This window comes from Cheilinus undulatus, linkage group 16, assembly GCF_018320785.1.
Source record: "Cheilinus undulatus linkage group 16, ASM1832078v1, whole genome shotgun sequence".
Lineage (NCBI taxonomy): Eukaryota > Metazoa > Chordata > Actinopteri > Labriformes > Labridae > Cheilinus > Cheilinus undulatus.
The window spans coordinates 22,476,254-22,496,775 of record NC_054880.1 but is presented as its reverse complement, the minus strand read 5'-3'; the positions used below and the strand labels follow the sequence as shown (position 1 = coordinate 22,496,775).

At 39.8% G+C, this 20,522-nt stretch overlaps 1 protein-coding gene across 1 annotated transcript; it reads left to right on the top strand.

Annotated features, from left to right (window-relative positions):
• Positions 1–1,448: 1,448 nt before the first annotated feature.
• susd5 (sushi domain containing 5) lies at positions 1,449–19,472 on the top strand. Its single transcript, XM_041809765.1, has 5 exons — positions 1,449–1,839; positions 4,479–4,656; positions 10,631–10,740; positions 12,654–12,842; positions 15,540–19,472. The coding sequence occupies exons 1-5, from the start codon at positions 1,752–1,754 to the stop codon at positions 17,378–17,380; spliced, it is 2,406 nt and encodes an 801-aa protein (XP_041665699.1). The 5' UTR covers positions 1,449–1,751; the 3' UTR covers positions 17,381–19,472.
• The last annotated feature ends 1,050 nt before the right edge of the window (positions 19,473–20,522 follow it).

The window sequence follows — 20,522 nt, the reverse complement described above, 5'->3', positions numbered from 1 at the left end:
CATCATCAAAATATAATTTGCCTTTTTTGACAAAAAAGTTTAAATAAATTAAAAAAAACTTTTAATGCCAAAGTGAAAGCAGATTTCTACAAACTAAGAACTGGTCATGAATGTTAGGAAATATATTCCACTCCTAATTTAAACAATAATAATGAATTGCTGTTTTAACAAAAGTAGACAATTTCTATAAAAGGAACAAAAATGCACATTTTAGGTCTTGCTGCTTCAAAAATGAACACTGTTTACATTTTGAAACAGTGTTCATTTTTGAAACAGTGTTCAAAAATGAACACTGTTTCAAAATGTAAACCCTTTCTTGATTTTTTTTTTATTTGTTTAAATGGCATGAACTTATTAACATCATGGCAGGCCAATGGAACCACACTTTTTTAAAGATGCATTTTTGGGCTTTTTTTTATAGAGGAGGGTGATGGATGGAGCTGGAAACAGGGATGAGAGAGTGGGGGAGAGTAATGAGGGAAAGGAGCCACAGGGTGGATTTGAACCTGGTCCACCTGCGTACATGGGGCACCATCTAACCACTAGGCTATCTCTGCCCCTTGGACCTACCCTTCTAAGTTATTTTGTTCTGGACTCTGTAGCCATGCCAAAACCAGAACAATACTGAAAATGAAAGAAGAAAAGGATGGGGACCCCAATAATGAACAGTTATAAAATAAGTTAAGTCTGCTTTAAAGTTGATCTAAGTCTGGATTTGAAGGCAAATGGTAGCCAGGAGGCTGTCAATTCTTGCAGCTGGGAAAAGCCAAAAGCACAGCCATAGGCTGCAAGAAATCTTGCAATATCTGTTTCATGTTTAAGCAAATGCAGTTTTGCAAATGTATGACAAAATACTGAAAGATTGTGTGTTTACATAAAAGCATGTGCAAAATGCAATATTTTTTATTGCGTTGAGAGAGGTTTTAATGTATCATATGTTACTTAAGGTATAGTGACGTGGACCCTGTACATACAGGTATTGTGTGGGTTGGCTCTGTTATCTGCTCATGCAGATTCACTGAAACAATGAAAAAGCTCTATGGGCTTTAGTCATCCATCGTTATCTCTCTCACCAAATGGGACACACACAGACACAGTCCAACTGAGGGAGGTTTGGCCTAAAAGAAAGGAGAGCTCACCTTAATTAAGTTTTGAATGCTCAAAGGATAAGCTCCATTTTGTTATACTGAACGGGACGTTCCTAATCAGCCAAATTGTCTTTAAATAGCATTGCAGAGCCAGTATGTCAATCTTTAACACAACTTCACACTTCCTTACAGTGAGGTAGTGCTGGGATGCTGAGGGTGAGTTTTTTTTAGTCATGCCAGCTCACATGTAATGACTCTCATTTGTTGCTCATGGACAGTTGAGCAGCAGTTCTCCTTGTTGCACTGAAGGAGCAGTCAAGATTTTGAGCCGTGACGTATTTACTAACGGGGACACGCGAGTTCTCACACCGGTGCTCCATTTGCTCGCGAGGGTGACTATTTGGGGAGATAAACTGCTCGCGCCTCGCTCACTAGCCGCTCTCACCGTTTTTCTCTCACGCGCACTTGTCAACAAGCTCACCTTCCTGCTTCTCAGTCCACCTCTGTCTGCCTGGAGGGAAAAAGGCGAGAGTTTGTTCTCCATCCTCACTTTGACCTGCAAGACTGTGAATAACTTTAAGGCATTTGGAAGTTTTCCTTTTTGGACACATTTTTCAACCTTAAAAAGTAGCCTAAGTTTCACCTGAAGCTCGGGCTTAGAAGATGTTGGATCGTAGCAAGCTAATTTCAATGTCACGGCTGTTTGGATTCCTGGCTTGTCTATTGGTGACCCCTGTTGTTAATGCAGACGGTAAGTGAGTTTTTTTTTTTTAAAGCTATTTAATATACCTCCAAAATATACTGACAAGTAATTTTCAGTATAAACACATAAAGTATGCCCAAACATAACTGCAAAAAATTAAATGAGTTTAGTCTTTATATTATAGGCTACTTTATTGTGGCAGTTAGCTTAATGTCATTAGCTAGTGCATTATTAGTGACTATTTCTTAGTGTTTTAAGGCATCTTGGCACATTTTTCATTTAAGAAAAACCTTTGGTTGACCATCACCTTTTCAAAATACATCAATCAATTAATAAGTGAATACATTTTACATTCATGAATAAGATGGTGAGTACCCCTTATAGGTATTCCAGATCAAAGTTCATATGTGTACACATCAAATGTAAAGGCGTATTTGAGTAATTGTAAGTAAAAGATAGATTAATAAATAAAAGGAAAGATTAAAAAATGGAGAAATTTAAAATCAATCAGCTACAGTTTATTAAACCCCGATAAAAGCTCAGGCTTTGATAGCCCCCATTTCATTTGAACACTACAAATAAATGAGTTCAGATTCAGATTCTCTTGAACCACAAGGGGAAATTAGTTTTGCAGCAGGAGAACACTAAAGACAGCGCACACAAGGACAACATCAACAGTAAAATAAGACCAAATTAAAAAAAATCAAAAAGCTAGTCACAATAAAAAGAACAAAATACAAAGAAAAATATACTCAGAATCAACATTAAAATCAGACTAGTGCTCAGACCAAAATAGAACTACTACCAAATAAAAATGCACTGTGGAGACATGCAAATGAGTAACAGTTGTGTAAGAAGAGCAACCCAAGTGCTAAATGGCATTAATAAAAGAATTGCTCATGGGATGAATAAAACTGGGGTCTTGTAGTCTTCCCCACAAGAGCCATAAAACACAAACCCAAGGTCAAAATCTCAGACTCACTCTGAAGTGGATGAGTTCACTAAGGTAAGATTAAAGTTGATGTCAGTCAAACAATTGGCACCTTTCTTAAAATATAATGTTATTTATGTCATAAATTAATATTTTATCTAATATCTTAAAAGCAACATGTTTGATTCAAGGTGTCCATAAAGCAGATGTTCTCAACAAGTCTAACCTCATGACCCACCAGGACCTCCTTCAAATCAATGTCCAAAAGTCCTCAAATATTCAACCACTCAGATTTTATGTGAAAAACGTTGCAGTTTGGACCTTAGAAGAAAAATGTGACTGAAGAAGAGAGACTGAACGAACATGTTATTATCACTGAAAGGACACACATGCATATTTTTGTTTACTCTTTCTCCCAAGGTAGCATGTTAATCTTGGTTGTTTACCAGATATCTCAAGAAATAAAAACATTATTATGGAAAAACTAGTGCGGAAAACAACTGCAGTTTACTTATTATCACAGCAGAAAACTGTAAAATAAAATCTTTGGCTGTGCGTCCTCTGAAAGGTTTCATACCTGAAGACATTTTCTTTTTCTGGTCACACATTCATGGCCCTTTGAAAACAGCTACGCAACCCACTTTTGTGTCCTGATCCACTGATTGAGACCCACTGGCCTTATGGAGATGCAGCTGTCACTAGTGAAAAAGTTAAACATGAAGTTGTTTATCTTCTAAAAATAGCTGTCTTAACTCTAAATATGATGCAGATTTTTGTCACTCTTTCTAAACCAGTGCTTACCAACTGATTCTTCAAAGAGTTTAATCATTTACATTTATGTATTGAGAAATGTTACAGTTTGGACCTTAAATGGAACAAAACATGATCGAACAAAACAATGGGACAAAGTAAACATGTTTTAAAAGCACATCATTACAAAAGCACATTTATTATTTTTCATTTTATTCCATTTTTTCCAAGACAGCATGGTAATATACCAACTTCTCAAGTTTTTTTTTTTTATTATCTTGGGAAAACTGGCTTTGTTAGCCAGGAAAAAAGACAAATAAGTTGTTATATTGCAACAAAAGACCAAAATTTACTTGACAACACAGGAAAACCTTAAAAAACTGCACGGATGCAGTGTATGTTTGCTTAGGGCTTTTGTAGATTATAGACTTTATGCCACATTTTTTCTGAACTTCTCCAAACAGCTTCATGACAGATTTAAGGTCCCAACCCGCCATTTGAGAACCACTGTTCTAAACAGTGGAAAGGCTTAATGATAGTATAAAAGATGCACCTACTGTGAAAATTAGGGCCAATACCAATTTTTTAATCATTTTTTTCAAGGACACATTCCCACTATGTCCACATTTCCTTTCGTGTTTGACCATGAAAACAGACCAGAGTTTGTACAGCAGTAGAGTTCTTCTACCTTAATGGCCAGTATTGTCCAATACCTGTGTTAAACTGATGCATCTCTTGATCCCTTGACATTACATATGGCAGTGACAGTATGAAGCAATTTGATCACACCAGCAGCATATAAAACCATATCAGGTTTTAAATTGACTGGGACTAGTATTAGTGCCTCTTTAAGTTCAAAAGAAGACAAAACCATCAGAGAGGTGATTATTAGACAACATTAACACAATACTTTACTGGAAAAACCTAAACCATGAAGCCTAAAGGTCAAATGTATACAGAATTATTAAAGGTCAAACAGGTAATCAGAAGTTTCTTGTCTTCCCAGGTCGAGTGTTTGTGGTGAACCTGAGGAACTCCTCCGGCCTTCAGGGCTTCAGAGATGCCGAGCGGGCTTGTGCCTCCCAACATGCTCGCCTAGCATTAGCACAGGAGCTCCATCACGCTGTGGTAGACTGCTTCTTCTCCCCGTGCACCCGTGGGTGGCTCTACGGAGGCTTAGTAGGGTAAGAAAAGAAAGTACACTAGTGTGCATTTTTGTACATGAAGGTCTTCAGTGTTTTAAGGCACATGTTAGGAGACCTGAGATTTCTGGAGAGGTCAACGGTCATCTTGGTGTGTGTACACTTCTGTGTGCAATGGAGGTCGCAGGAATGGATGAAAGAGAAAGGAAGTGAAGGCAGCAGCGGCAGTTAAAAAGAGAGCGGGAAGACGGAAGAAAAGAGTGACACATTTCAGGGGGAAAAAGAGAAGAGAGAGGGAGGAGGAGAGGGAGAAAGACTCCTCTGTTCCCTCCTGGAGGAGGAGGGAATTCTGAGCCGGGGTGTCATGTCGACAACTGCCTCCATTTACACCTCTTATCTCCACGGTAACATGACGAATGCCTCCAGCATCCACTGACTGACAGAAACAGGCAGACCTGATGATAAAAGTTCTCCATTATATATTTGGGTGTTTGATTGACACTTGTATCTCCAGCTGTTTTTGCAGAGGAAAGGCAGAAAGTATTGCACTCAGGCTCTTCTGTGTATAAATTACTTCAGGTCTGTTGGGTGTAAATGTTTAACATTACACAAGCCTGCATATAGAAGCACAAATAAAATAACCCTTGAACCAAGCTGTAAACCAGTTTATTTCTTGTGTCAAAACCGGCTGTTTTACATGTGTCCAGACGGGACTTCCAGTGTTCTTGCAGCCAGCCTCAAGTGGACACTCACGGTATAGCAATTTTTTGCACTTCCGCATTGGCTTAATTTTTCAGGACCGGAGGTTGCTGCTTGAAGCCAACCAGCGTGTGCCTGCCTATATTTATATGGTTGGATCAGATAATGGCTTTTGTCTTATATCACAATTGTCTTACAACGCATCAGGAAATAAAGGTAAACTTTTAGGGATGAGGAGACCTCTGCTCTCCATCTGTCTTTAACATATGCTTGGATTATCATGTGCACTTAAAGAGGCAATAAAGGGACCTTGTAAAATACATTTGGCAGCTAATGAATAAAAAAAGGCAGCAGAGGCTGAAGATCTGGCCCTAGAATTGAGAGCACAAAGTTTCGTAGTAGTGCAGTAATTTTGTTGATATTTTAGTTTGAACCAGAAATCAACCGCAAAAAGACCAACAAACCTCTCTGTCGTTGGAGCAACACAGCCAGCAAAACTAATGCTAGCTGACAGATAATGTTACCACTGCTTCACAAATGGTGGATTTCTACCAAGTGGTTTGGTTCATTACATTATTTGCACAAGTGCAAGTATTTGTATTTCCACTGCCAGAAGTTGGGAGGAGTACCAAAATGACCAGTACATACATTGCTACTTTTTTGGCACCCTTCTGTTGGGGTCCCAAGTTTACCTATCTGACCCAAATGCAGTCCATTGATTGGGGAAAGAATTTTAATTTACCATGCTACAGCTGTAAAAATGGACAAACATACAGTAGGTCAAGTTATATTCAATTATCCCATGGATCTCTTTCTTTCTTTCTTTTAATAAATGATGTCAGTGTGTAGCACTACCCCATGGAAGACCTCGTGTTCTTAATTGAGTTTATTGGCATTCTACACCGCATTGTGCTACTTTGGTGTCACGTTATGACATAGCTGATGCAGCCATCACTATCTGGCTTATGTTCTTGCCTACCAAGTAAGGAGGATGGTTGGCTGTGGAAATGCAGGAAAGATCAGGGTTAGCTGTATCGAGTTGTAACTGAACAGCTTGTTTGAAACACACCAATAGAGACCTTATCAAGGTATTGTAAGCTGATGTAGGAGTGCATTTAACTGAAAACAGGTATTTGATGCTCCAAAGATGCTTAAAATAATTATATCTTTGTAGACCAACCACAAAGTGTTGCCTGCTCTGAGAATGATACTTTTTTTGTGTGTTGAACATCAGCTTTCACATCCGTTTACCGTGTTTCACAGTGCATCATCAAGCTCAGTCCATCTCTAACCTTTCACACCTTGACTTAGCATTAGATTAGCTTACTTACTTTCATGTAAGATTACTTTGTTTAAATTAAATGACTAAACGTAAGGTGAATAAAACATGAACATTAGTCCATCTTTGATCATGATATCTCCCACATCAGGTTTGACACTTTTTTGGCAATAGTGGCTGCTTAATATCACAGATAACAGCTCCCATTATCATATACTATTTACATTACATTATACATATTACTTTCAATGCACATACTTTCCCCTTCAAATTTTAACCATATCCTCTTCTTTTGTTTATAGTCTTCTTAACTTTTTCCATCACCTCTGTCCCTTAGTATATGAAAGGATTTGGGGTTTTTAAGACCAGGATGTAGCACTGAAAATACCTCAGTCACATTTTGGGTCTGAAATTTATAGCGCCTTTCAAGAAAGGGGTTTACAAAGGGCAGTAAAAAAGTAAACTGCAGGGCCATGAGCTAGTTGTTGGAGAGGAGAAAGTTTAGCATTGTCACACCTAGAGGAGACAAGTCTGTGAATGACTTTTCCCAGGTTAAAGAAACAGATAACCGTTTCTGTCACTTATTTCTGCATGTTGTGTGTCCTTCTGTTTTGACTGTTTTCCGTAGGTAATAGTCTGGTGTTACAGGGCAAGTATTACTCTGACATAATATTGAGGTCTGTTGTGTAACAAGAAGTGCGTCTTGGAACGACGCCTCTACCTTAACGTCTTCCTCTTACCTGTCAATCACAGACATGCTGCCCCGGAAACCAAACACAATAATACCCACAGACTAAATTAACACTCAGGTTCATAAAAACACACATGGGGTGTTTTTCACCCATACTTGTGTCATGTAAGGTCAGGAGTTTTAGGAATGTTAGAAGGATATGAGGTCTGTCTCTTTCACACACAGAAACACTCGCACACGCATACATAGTCTAATTTAAAAACAGTATTTGTGCTTTTCATCTCTCTGAATGTTTTCTTGGCAGTTTCTGTCTCGCTGGTCGTTTTTCTTCCTCTCCCTTTCTGACTTTTGTCCTTATAAGCTGAAGTTAGCATGGCACGAGCATGCAGTATGACTCATGCCACTTCTCACCGTCTGGCTGCGCTGCTAGTCAAATTCTTTCCAATTACTGATTCTTTGATTAACAAAGGAATGCAAGTGCAAACAAACAGACAGACTCACAAATGTGCAGGCGTTTCTGCCAAATCCTGTTCCATTTATAGATGCATGATTGATAAACCTACTGATCAAACCAGTTATTGATTAAGACTGCAGTACATCTGACATTTTTAAAGTCAGCCAAATTTTGATATGTGAACAGCTGCTATGGGAACATGGTTTGATTGGCCTGGGAAGTCTGAGTCAGTCTTATCTACTGCTTTTGTTAGACAAATGAGCCAATGATGCTATAAACCTTAATGTTGCAACCAAAATAGACTGTTTACTCAGCATTTTTTGCCACTGCAGCTTTGTAGGCATTAGTCATTCTATCCCAGCAGACTGTGCATTATATTAAGGCCCTGATGTTATCATTGTTCTATAAGGAGCTGGAACTTTAGGCTCCAGCATGGGAACTTCTATTCCTAATGTGCCCCAGTGTGATAATATTGTGCCCCTGGCTACAAGTGCTGATACTACAGCATTTCTTAGCCCTGATGTCCGTTCCTGGACTCTGATGTCATGCTGTAATAATATTTTAGCAACTAATCAGGGAGGGGCCAGGAGAACACAGAGTACTGTATACACTGTATATATATGGAGGCGTCGTAATGCTAACAGTACACAAATACAAACTAGATCTGCTGCTCTGGGGACAATATTTTTACAGAGTATGTTTTACTTTTATCAGAGGTGAAGTCACAGCTGGAGGTGTGCAGTGCAGTTTCTTCATCCTACTGTAATACTTTTATATAACCTTCATTCAAGTTAAAGTCATGCATTCATAACCAAAGGACAGAACACTGGAGTCTTTCAAAGTAAAACTTAATGTTCTACTGAAAGAAAATGACTGACTGTTTGTTTCAAGTACTTAAGGTGGATCTGAGTCAGGAGAAAAAGACACAAAACAGTGTTGTTTACAATCTTGTTTTAATTTTTGTTTTTGTTTAATCCTAACCTTGTGGATTATGGTTCTACCCTCAGAGGAGGGTATTTCAAGGAAAACTATTGAGATGTAAAGAAAAAATATTTTGGTTAAATTTCCTTGAAACTCATGCATGAGGTATAAAACCTTGTGAAAGTTACTTTTTGTTAAAAAGTAGCTTAGTATGATGAACCTTTTTTTTCCTTTAGCTGGTGATGTAAAGTAATTAAGAGCTTTAAATTATACTGGAGTAGAATTCTGTAGATCAGTGGTGTCCAGCATTTTCCTCTCAGAGCCCCACAAATATGCATCTAATAAATGCTGTATAATAACAGATGATAACATGCTGCCAAAAAGCAACTGATTTTAATTGATTCATTAACAGAACCCAATGAAATGGGTCTACACTTATTTACCTAAAGTCTTTTTATAAACATTTTAATAAATGTTTTATTATGGTTTTAGTCCATATGTGCAAACATCATTTTGTCAGCTTTAGAGCAGACAAAACTGCAATGATTGTGCCAGTTTGTTAACCTTGCAAAGTTGATAGAATGGCCTGATTCCATGTCTGTCATCCGGCAAATCAATGTTGTTTTCCCTTTCTTTCTTGTCAATCTGTGCGGCTCCACAGTGCACGCTCTGATCTGTCTCTGGTGCGTCTCAGAAGTGCCATTCCAGTCTGCTTGGTTCAGGATATGCTTCAGGACTGTTTTAGCAACACTCATTGCCAAATCGCATGTCTAATGAAGAGCTAGGACCTGAAACGTCACATATGTGGTGATAATCTTCCTTGAAGAAGCATCAGAGCAGCTTTTGGTGTGTGGACTTGATCTTTCTGTTTTTTTCCTGTGACTTATTTTGGTTCAGCATCAGCAACCAGTACTTAACTCTTTTAGGTGTGTGTGCTTTTGAATTATTTTATAACCAAATCACATGAATTTACATAAAGTAGACTGACCCAAACACAAGAAAGACTTTTTGACGCATCAGGTCATTTTCAAAATAAAACACAATGCACAGACTCCTAACTATATCTCACCACTATATCAACATTAGCTATATGTCATCCATTGGCAAAAGCCAATCAGAGGATCACACAGGTGACACAATGCAATGGGTAAAAAAAAGTTTACTTTTGAGGTGGAAAACCACGTAACTTAAATGAATCATCACATTCTGTCTAGAAAACAAATCAACCTTCTAACTTCCTGATCTATACATGTTAGGATCAAAATATCCCCTGGATAATATTAAAGTGAACAGCAAATCTGTTGCTCACATGCTGTTCCAGCACAAACTAGTAGTTCTCCCTGAATCTTGTGATTTCTTGTCTCAAGCTGGACAGGGAAGCACTCTGATGTGCATTGCTCTAGAAATGTGTTCAGTGAATGAAGGCATGCCCTTGGTTTGGGCAAAGCACTGTGCACCTGGAATGGAGTATGTGGAATTTGGCTCTTAGGATATCGAACCAATCAGCCGTTAAAGGAGAAAGAGAAGGTAGCTATAGGCGTGGTGTAGTTGTACTGCAAGTCTGTAAACAAAGGCTGTTGCGGAAGAGATAAGTATGACTGCAGCTATAGCAGAAGTTTGATCAGAACTGAACATTTCTTTATTAAAAGGAAAGTAAGGACCTGTGCTGAAAGGTTGTTTTTTTTTGTGGAAAAGGTGTTTTGCTCTTCTCCTAACCTTTGGCATGAGTTTGATTTGCCATCTAGCTCCACAATTGGTAAACAATGACAATTGCTGCCTGTTGAGCTTGAATAATGAAGTTTACTTCCTGGGAGAACACATGTCCACTAGGTCACTCTGATGAAAGATCCAGCCCTTTCTGAACACCATCTATATATAATGCAATGACTATGTGAAACAGTAAACCATCATGTAAATGTAAAGTCCTTCAACATGTTTTAATCTGTTCCTCTATCTGTATATTGACTTCTAGGACTACGGTGTGCAACTTTGTGGGCAGTGCTCTTAAACCAGTGGATGTGAGAACAGAAAATGCCACAGAGGAAACTTCACACCTCAACGCCTTTTGCATTAAAGACAGAGGTCAGTAAATACAAAGACTTATCCAAATGACAGATGAGTATTGACTTTATGAAAACAAACATAAGGTGAATATGAGTAAATTCTAGTTGTGCATATGTGTGGTCATTCAAATATTAATCAAAGCCTCAAAACAGTATGGGTTTATTTGCCAGTTACTTTGATACAAAATTAAGAATTATGAACAAAGCCAAAAAGGATAAATACTCAATGAAGAAAACTGCACAGAGTTGAAGGTTTGAGATGAGAGTGCCATATGCTAGTGAGATTAAATAATTCCGTGTTTGAGAACAGAAACTAAATGCTTAATTTAAATATTTTGAAAAATTTGCTGGACTTGAAGAATAAGACAGGTAATGGAATACCTATGGAAAACTGAGCCCTTGGATTTTACAGTAGAAACGGCATGTCTGAAAAACTACCTTGCCTAAAATTCAACAGCAAAAAACCCAAGCTTTGCCTTTGGTGATGAGATTTTGAATATGGTGTTTAGATATAAAAGATTCATCAAGTCAGAAACATTCAAAATGAATCCAAAGCTGATAAGTTCATAATGAGAAGCATAAAAGAAATTTGTAGATTCTCCAGAGCAAGTTGTACGAGTTCATAGGATTAATAGACAATAATATCATCTGCATAGAGATGGACATTGCAGTCAATTAATGAAGAGACATTGTTGATAAAATTGTAAGAAAGAAAGGACATAGAACTGATTCTTGTTAACACACCTTGCATTATGGTAAAAAAGCCAGATTTGGTATTTTTACATTTCACACACTGACACCTACAAGTGCACTTTCTCTTTTTGGGATATTAACTGAGATGAAAACATGATGATAAACTTGACTTGATGTACCTAAAGTGGGGTATACACCCTGCAATTTTCCTGCAATTCAGCCACAAATTTGGGAGTCACATGACTCCCTTTGGAGTCGAGCGACTCTCAGTGGGATCGGGCGTCATTTCTCATGCTGTGTACAGGGGCATATGACGGCAGACCACAGCCCGTCATACGACTGCATGACCTGCTCCTGACTGGTCAGGAGGATTTCTGGCATGTTTGATATTTGGGTCGTATGACTCCAGACACTTCACAGTGACAGCAGAAACGTGAGCAGAATAAACAACTTTGGGGTATCGTTTAAATGGTCAAACAACATCCGAAATTACCATGACAACTGCTGGAATGACTTTCTGATGCACCCCTGTTATGATAAAGGAAATAAACAAGCAGGAAATATTCCTCTCTGCAGACCTGAGGTGATGAAAAGCCTGATAGAACTAAAGCTAAATTTGACAAACTTTCTCAGCAATCATGGATTAGAAGGATGATGTGAAGTGCAAACAAATGTTTTTGTTTGTTATTTTACGGATAATTATGTTTGCCTTTGGAGAAATAGGAACTATGGAAGAAGAGAGAGAGTGACATGTTTTTATTGTTAAACATAAACAGCTTCAGGAGCTGAATTTCAAGGTTTTTATGAATGATTGAAAATATAAATGTAAGTTATGCAGCATTTGAATGACTTGATATGTTGTCAGTTTCAATTAATCTGTATTACTTGTTTTAATCCCTGTGAAAAATGGTATAATAATGGTGATAATAAACATCCTTTATCTCATACAAGAAGTATTGTTGTGGATTCTTAAATTACATGCACATTTTCCACTCACCCCTCTGCTTCCTGTCCCTTGAGTCGTTCTTATCTCTTTCTGTTGTGGGGTGTGAGGCTGTAAAGCTGCAAGAAATCAATTAGTTTTGTTTTATTCTAAACAGTGCCTTGTGCCATTGAGTGGGGATTGCTTTGTCATCGTATTTCAGTTTGTTTGAAGAGTAGAAGTGATTTTTTTCTACTATCCATGTGCAATGTTTTCACTTTACTTTTTTATTGAAGGCATGTCTTTGTGTTTGATAGGTACCCCTTGTGGTGACCCTCCATCCTTTCCTAATGCCCATCTACAGGGGCACAGTGGGTATGAGATGGGGGATGAGCTACTTTACACCTGTGTGCCAGGTTATTTAATGCCCAGCGGACACAGGGCCTTCAGCCTGCTGTGTGACAGCTGTGGGGAGTGGTACGGACTGGTGGAGATTTGTGTCAAAGGTAAGAAGCTCTTTAAACTGTTTTTGTTGGACAGAAATGGAAAGTCAGAAAGAGAAAGACCCTTTAACTCTTGTCCTCTTCAAAGCTCTGATCTTTGACCCAGACAGGAGACTGCTTTTAGCCTCTCACTTGTTAGGCTCCATTGTTGTTAGGTGACTCGTCTTTGATTCCTAGCTTTGGAAAACAGAGCCTTAGTTGTGAGTCTGGATGAAAATGGCACCTCAGTGCGACATGCCATAGTGTAGACGGGTTCATCACTGACTGAGAAAGGGCACGAAATGTCTGTGAAGACAGCATGCAAAGCCTGTGTCCATAGTTAGCAATTGGAGTCAGTCATATTTGTGCTCAACAGCAGCGGTTCCTTAACTGTACAAAAATAAGGAGTGGTCAAAAATGATCTAAGATGACAACAACAAACAAAAGGGGAAAAAACCTGTTATGTGTAAGGCAACTACATTTTTCTGACTTTACTTGGGGTTATATTTAGTGATATACCTCCTCTGGAAATACTTAGAAGGGGTCTACATCTTTTTATATTGAGTCACAATTATAGTTTGTTTTAGTAATTACAGTAGAAGAGATTTTGGGAAATGTTTGCCTATTGATGAGTTGAAGTATGAGACTGACTCTTAGCGTAGCATAAAACTGTCAAATAGGGAACCTAGTAGCCCAGCTCTGTCCAGATAACACTGCATTTACTACTGTGCTAAAATGTCAGGAGCTGGCAAAATAGACTTTCTCAAGTCTCTGTTGGTTGCCAGGTGGGTTACTGGTTATAGCCAGAATATATAGGACTGTATAGGTGCTAGTAGGTTTTTACACAATTCTGATCCCTTTGCTTCATTTTACAGAAAAGATATCATGGGTTAGGATACCAACCAGACAGAAGTTCAACACAGACATCGATACTTTGTTTAAATAACCGGCCACCCCAAATGAAAAGCAAGAAAATCGTTATGGAATTTCTGTGCCTAATCCCATATTCAACTGTCATCTTTTAAAAATATTTCTGTGACTCCTTACAATACCCAGACAGCTTGTAGTTTTCCTGCTGACTTTCAACTTTCCTTTCAAAGTATCGATTCAGGCACCGTTAAGGCACTGGCACCATATAAAAAGCATTGATTTAGTTCTAGTATCAGAATAAAAAAATGATACCCATCCCTAGTCAAACCCAGGGCTGTTGTGTGGTATATACTTACACTTAAAAGTGGTTAAAACAGCTGACAGACCTGAGCAGCTAAAAACAGTGAACTCAAATAACCTCAGTTCCCCTTAGAGGTGATGAAAGCAGAGTCAATAGTCACAATAACCAATTAATTCAATATATGAATTTGAAATATTATAATTCCACTTAGAAGTGGTAATTAACTTGACTATATTAGTTATAACAAAAACTGAGCTAAAAAAATATATATTAAAAACATCCCAACTCCACGTTAATGTGGTGTAAACAGTTTAACTTGAAAAGGATCAAAAACATATGAATCATACAGCTTCAAAACAACAATCCCTATTAAAATGTAGCAGCTTAATCTGAGACATGAACCAAAAAGTTAACACTGCAATAAAACCCAAATATCAGATACAAGTCACTCTTGTTATTACAGTGCATTTCTAAAGTGCACCTGGAGCTGCTACATCACTTTTTCCTCCCTCGCTTTAATTTCTTTACCCACTGTTACTTTAAAATGAAGTGTAGCTTATTGTTTGCCAGCATGGCCTGCTTTACATGCTCTGCTGTGTGAGACCCACCAAACTGGCGTGTATGAAATACTGTACACTTTAACTCAAAGGTGGAGGACTGTGTAGTGAGACTCAGCAGTGACATGGGGCAAACATCAGAGCTCTAAACGTCGGTAGTGAAGCTAAGGGCAGTGACGTTGCTTTTTAAATTCTCTAGTATGCTGTCACGTACTTTGTTGTACAGCTCTGCTAAGGCAGTGTCAGTAATGTAATGTCAAGACGGGAGGGCATAGCATGGGTCTAAAAGCTCAAGAAGACAACAAATACCCAAATTCTCCACCACAGAGATGGGATGGTTTTCCAGAGCGATGGATTTGACCACTTTTCTGTTATCTTTTTTGCCTTATTGCTCCCTCGAGGGTACTTGTCTTTCCTCTTAAAGTCCAGAGTGTGTTGCTTTGGTGTAGCTGCCTGTTGCCATAGTGAAGTCAACGTATTCCGCTGCATGTTTAGTTTGAAGATGACGGATCAAATTTGTAGAGTTAAACGCAGCTCTGCTGCTACCACCTCATGAAACTGCCCTGTTACAGATGCTGCAAGTAGCCACTGGACTGTTTTCACTCTCACGGGTGAAGTTTTTCCACACCGCTGACATTTTAAACACAGTAATGCTAATTCTAATGTTGCTACTACAACTGGTGCATTTACAGCCTGTTGTAAATTGTGCTCTGTCTACAACAGCTGAGGTAAATGATCGGCTGGGCTGATCAGATCAAATTGTAGATCTCCGATCAATTAAAAATGCTTATATCAGCTCCAATCCGATACATACAATCAGGATCGGGACAACCCTGGTAAATATGGTCATAAATCTTTGGTAACCTCCACTATTTACATGTTGCCAGAATCCAAAAGTTGTCTTTGACGTTTCAGTGCAGACACTGTATTAATTTTAAATATCTGATTTGATGCCAACAACAAAGTAAATCTTTCTTGTATGTGTTTCTCCAGATGAAACTGAGGGTCATGTTGACTATGAAGACAAGTTCACAGATTCATATGGAGAGGCAGAGCACCACAATGTACCAGAGGAGGCTCACGGCGAGGTGTATGAAGAGGTGCATGGGGCGTTCCCAAGTCAAGAGCCACTAGAGACGAGCCTTAGTGACAAAGTGGAGGATGAACTTCAAGATCAACATGAACACCATGATGTGGATGGAGAGTTGATTGATATAAAATTTGAGACAGGAGGAAAAGACGAGGAAAGGCCTATTGAGGACTTTGTAGGCCATCCAAATTGGGAACAAGGGAGCAGGGAAGTGGCCACAACTGATGTAGCTCCAGCAACGCAGGCCCCAGTTTCCATCCTCTCCCAGAAGCACCTGTTCTGGTTCCCCTCTGAGGCATTCCAAGAGGAAGGCCATCCTATCTCTACTAATCCAGGCACACAGACTATACAGAGGGCCTCAGGTGCACAATCAGAAGAAAGCAAAGAGCAGGAGAGCCAAGAAGGGCACGACCACCGGCAGTATCCTGTTCATATTGACGACCATGAACATGCACCAGATGATGATGATCATGACGCAGATGATGGAGATGATCATAACAACAACGACCATGATGACGTGTATGCCCATGAAGACAGCCATCATGATGATCAAGATGACCCTGTTAGTCAACAAGAAGAGGATGACCGTGAAGATCCTATTAAACATTACATTCCAGCTCAGCATGATCGAAGGGACCGCCATGAAAAACATGACGATCATGACGACCACTATGACATGGGTGAACATGAAGATGAGAGGGATCGCATTCGCTATGGAAGCCAGGAGTATGATGATCGGGATGATACTTACAATGAAAATGAGAGTTATGAAGATCCCAAGGATTTAACGGATGATCAGCAAAATCCTGATGGATCAGAGGAGCATCCAGACCGAGACGACCATGATGACGACCAGCACAAGGAGGTGGAAGATTTCACTGATCACGATGAGCATGATGATCATGAACATGATGACCATGACAGTTATGACGATAATGACAGCCATGAGGAGGTCGATGATGGCCATCAGCATGTAATCTTCTCTGTAGCGAAAGATAGTCGTCACAACATCACCCAGAAGGTGACAGAAGGGAAGGCGACCACAGATGACACTTGGCTGGATGGCTACCCCGTTGTTGCAGTAGAAACAGAAAATGGTGATTCCACAACAGCAGGACCTCAGCCAGAGAGGGAGACTACAGACAAACCCAATAATGTGGAACTTAGTAGGCCTATCCCATACACAGACTCACCAGAGTCTTCAGAGTCTCACACTGGCCCTTCCTTGGAACAAGAGGGTATGGAGAAGATGCTGCCAGGCTTAACCAATACTCCTGCACCCTCACAGCCTTCAGATTCCCCTTCATACCTGGACACCCTGGACTATGACACTCAACAAGCTGCTCCCACTCGCCCCTGGCTTGGTGGCCCCACTGAGCACCCCTTCCTGGACCAGGACCCAGCTCCACCGATGAAGGATGGCGACATCCTCACCGGAGTGATTGAGGAGCACACTTTGCCCATCCTCCCTGGTGAGAGAGGCGAAAGAGGCGAGATGGAGGGAGAGATGGGGGAGGCAATGTGTACAGGCGAAAACTGCACCGCTCCCCCTCCCACCTCCTCCAGTCGTGGGCCCACAGTGGCAGCCATAATCGCAGTAATTTGCATGGTTGCCGTGGCGGTCCTAGTCGGAGCTTGGTGTTACCGGCGGCAAAAGCAGAAAAGCTCGATGTATGAAATGAATGGGAAGGGTCAAAGTCAGAGCAGGCAGGGCCAACAAATAGAGATGCAGCAGAAAGTATAAAGAGTGGGAAGAAGAAAGAGGAAGGACTCTGACTGAGGACAGAGACATTTAGGAGAGTTTTGAAGTTTCAGATGAATTTAACAGGAAGCTGCCCCAATCATGCCATAAAATACTGCAGAAGTGAAGATTTGAAGGGAACTTAAAAACAGATATCTGCCATGGCCATGTAGCAAGGCAGAGATGCAAAAACTTCTTTTTGAAAACAGGGAGACCTGAGGTTTCACAAAGAGAGACCAAACAAGATCATTGCAGTACTGCCTCTACCATTCATCAACTTTAAGGATATTTACTAAATTTGTTATGACTACCCAAAATTTTCTGACTCTTCTAGGCTTGCAAACTGGACATATTAGAGGCTCAACTCCGGGGACTGAAAGGGTCATTATAAAGATATGACCATATAGGAAAACCACAAGACACAGGAAGGCAGTCCCTCTCTGCCTGAATATATGAACTAAGACTTTAAACTCCAAAACTTGTGGTAATGTGATCTTTTTGGCCTTTGCCTTTAATGGAAAGGACAGGTGAAGAGACACAGGAAATGAGGGGAGGAGAGAGCGGGGATGACATGCACCAAAATGGTGACAGGCTGGAATTTGAACCAGTGCCTTGTGCATCAAGGAATTTGTCTATATGGGGTGTCTGTTCTAACAACTCAGCTCTACTGGTACCCCCTGTTTTTGTTTGTTTGTTGACTCTGAAACTTCTTGTCAGCTGTTGATTTAGTTTTGTTGGTCTTGATTTCATTTGTTTTTTTGTTTGATCCATTATACTGATAAAAACTGTTTTAATCTCCATGACAATAGTACAGGTAATAAATGACAAAGCTGCCTCCAAAAAAGCATGACCAGAGTTAGGGGGATAATGATAAGAGTTAGAGCAAAATAGAGCATTGACCAAGCATCCAGGAGTTAAAATAGTGTTACGGGTTAAAAACATAATACCTACTAGCCCCTAACATCCAGTTTATAATAGAAAGAGACATTCAGTTGAAAAAAAGGACTGGTTTTCAAGACTGGAGATTCAAGCTGGGTAAGCTCACCTGCATGCCGGCCAACTGGGCTTTGAGCCTGATTCGCTCTAGATGGCGATGCGATGATCGGAGAGCCCAAGCTTCCCTTGAGTTCAGTTTTTGTTTGGTTGGTTTCATTCAAGTCCGTGGGTGAGTTGGCTGTAGAGACCGGTAACAAGCGAGTTGGCGTCTTCTCAGTCTCTCGGCGGCAGCAATCTACCTGAGTCTTGTGATATCATTTAAAGGTGACACAGCAGCAGCTTCACACGCACTGCTGGCATGGTGCATGCAATCCAGTGACATTTCCCACATGAAAACCAGTTCACAACAATTTAGAAAACAGAGAAGAAAAGAAGAAGAACTCTATGATGCTTATAATTCCAACCAGGAGATGGAGAGGGAAAAAAAGGTGTGAGATAGCAGGTAGGCAGGTGAAACATTGAAAGTCTCTGGCTCTGTAGGTTTTGGCAATCTGCTGATGAGAGATAAGAAATGGCAGTCCATGAAGAGTGGGTAATCAACCTCCTATAGGTCTGCATGTTTGACAAAAAGTGTGTGTGGTTGTGTGTGCATCTCAGGTCCGTGCCATCCATCGGTCAGCTATACATCATATTTACTGATGGCTTTCAGACTAGCCAGAGGTCAAACATTATGGTGCTACCATGGAAACAGAGAAAAACTAAGATCCCAACCTGCTTTCTTGTAGTTTAATTTTAAATGATTCAAAAATAGTGTCTATAAAAAGTATTCAACTCTTTGATATTTTACCCTTTTATTGATTTTATAAATCAACAATGGTTAATAATTTGGCTTCTTTGGCAAAAGAAATAACAAAAAAAGCTCTTTAATGTCAAAGTGAAAACAGACTTTTACGATGTCCTGTCAATCAAATGAAAATATGTAATGTAAAACAACTGACTGCATAAATATTTACCCCCTTCAAGTCATTATTTAGTAGATGCACTTTTGGCTGAAATTACAGCACTGACTAAGTGTGGACAGGTCTCAATCAGGCTTGCACATCTGGGCACTGCAGTTTTACTCTATTATTTTTTGCAAAACTGCTCAAACTCTGTCAGGTTGCACGGGGATCGGGGGTGAACATCCCTTTTCAAGTCCAGTCACAGATTTTCTATTGGATCTGGGCTTTGACCCGACCACTCCAGAACAGATCTTGTTGTTTTTAAACCCTTTCTCTGTAGCTGTATGCTTTCTAACCCTCCAAAAACCTAGTTCTCTTACAGACAGAATAAGATTGTCCTCCAGGGTTTTCCAATATTTTTCTGTATTTATTTTACCCTCAACCTTTACAAGCCTTCTAGGGCCACGTGCCTAGAATCACCCACAGCATGATGCTGCCACCATGTTTGGCATTTTGGCATGTTTGTCGGGCCATGTTTGGCGTCTGCCTAACAGCGTCTTTTTAGAGACCATTTGAGTCTCATCAGACCAAAGAACTGCAGTCAAGATTTTCTATAAGTTTTCTTCAACAGTAGCTTTCTCTTTGCCACTCTCCCATAAAGCTTTGACAAGTGAATAACCCTGACAACAGTTGTTGTATGCAGAGTCTCTCCCATCTCAGCTGCTGAAGTTTGTAACTCCTTCAGAGTAGTCATAGTGTCATGGTGGCCTCTCTCCATCTTGTAGAGTCACTAGTTTGTGAGGACGGTCTGATCTAGACAGATTTACACGTGCCATGTTCCATAAATTTCTTGATGATGGATTCAACTGAAATCCAGGGATGCGCAGTGCCTTGGGATTTATTTTGTATCCATCCCCTGACTCTATCCCCATACCCTGCTTGGAGTGTTCTTTTGTCTTCATGGTGCAATGGTAGCCAGGAATACTGATTAACCAGTGACTGGGCCTTTCAACTTTATGCTACACTCACTTGAGACTCATTCACTGCACTCAGGTGATCCCCATCCAAAACATCCAAGGGAGTGAATACTTTTTCTAAGTACTGTATAGTTTATTGTCTGAATATTTTCCAGTAATATGTAAGCCTAACATACAATCCTAGATCCTTTTATTATTGATTATTTTGTTCTGCTGTCCCTAGAGGTCATGATCCATACTGACATGACAACATGATGCAGTTGCAGGAGTTTGTCAGCTGCACATTCATGA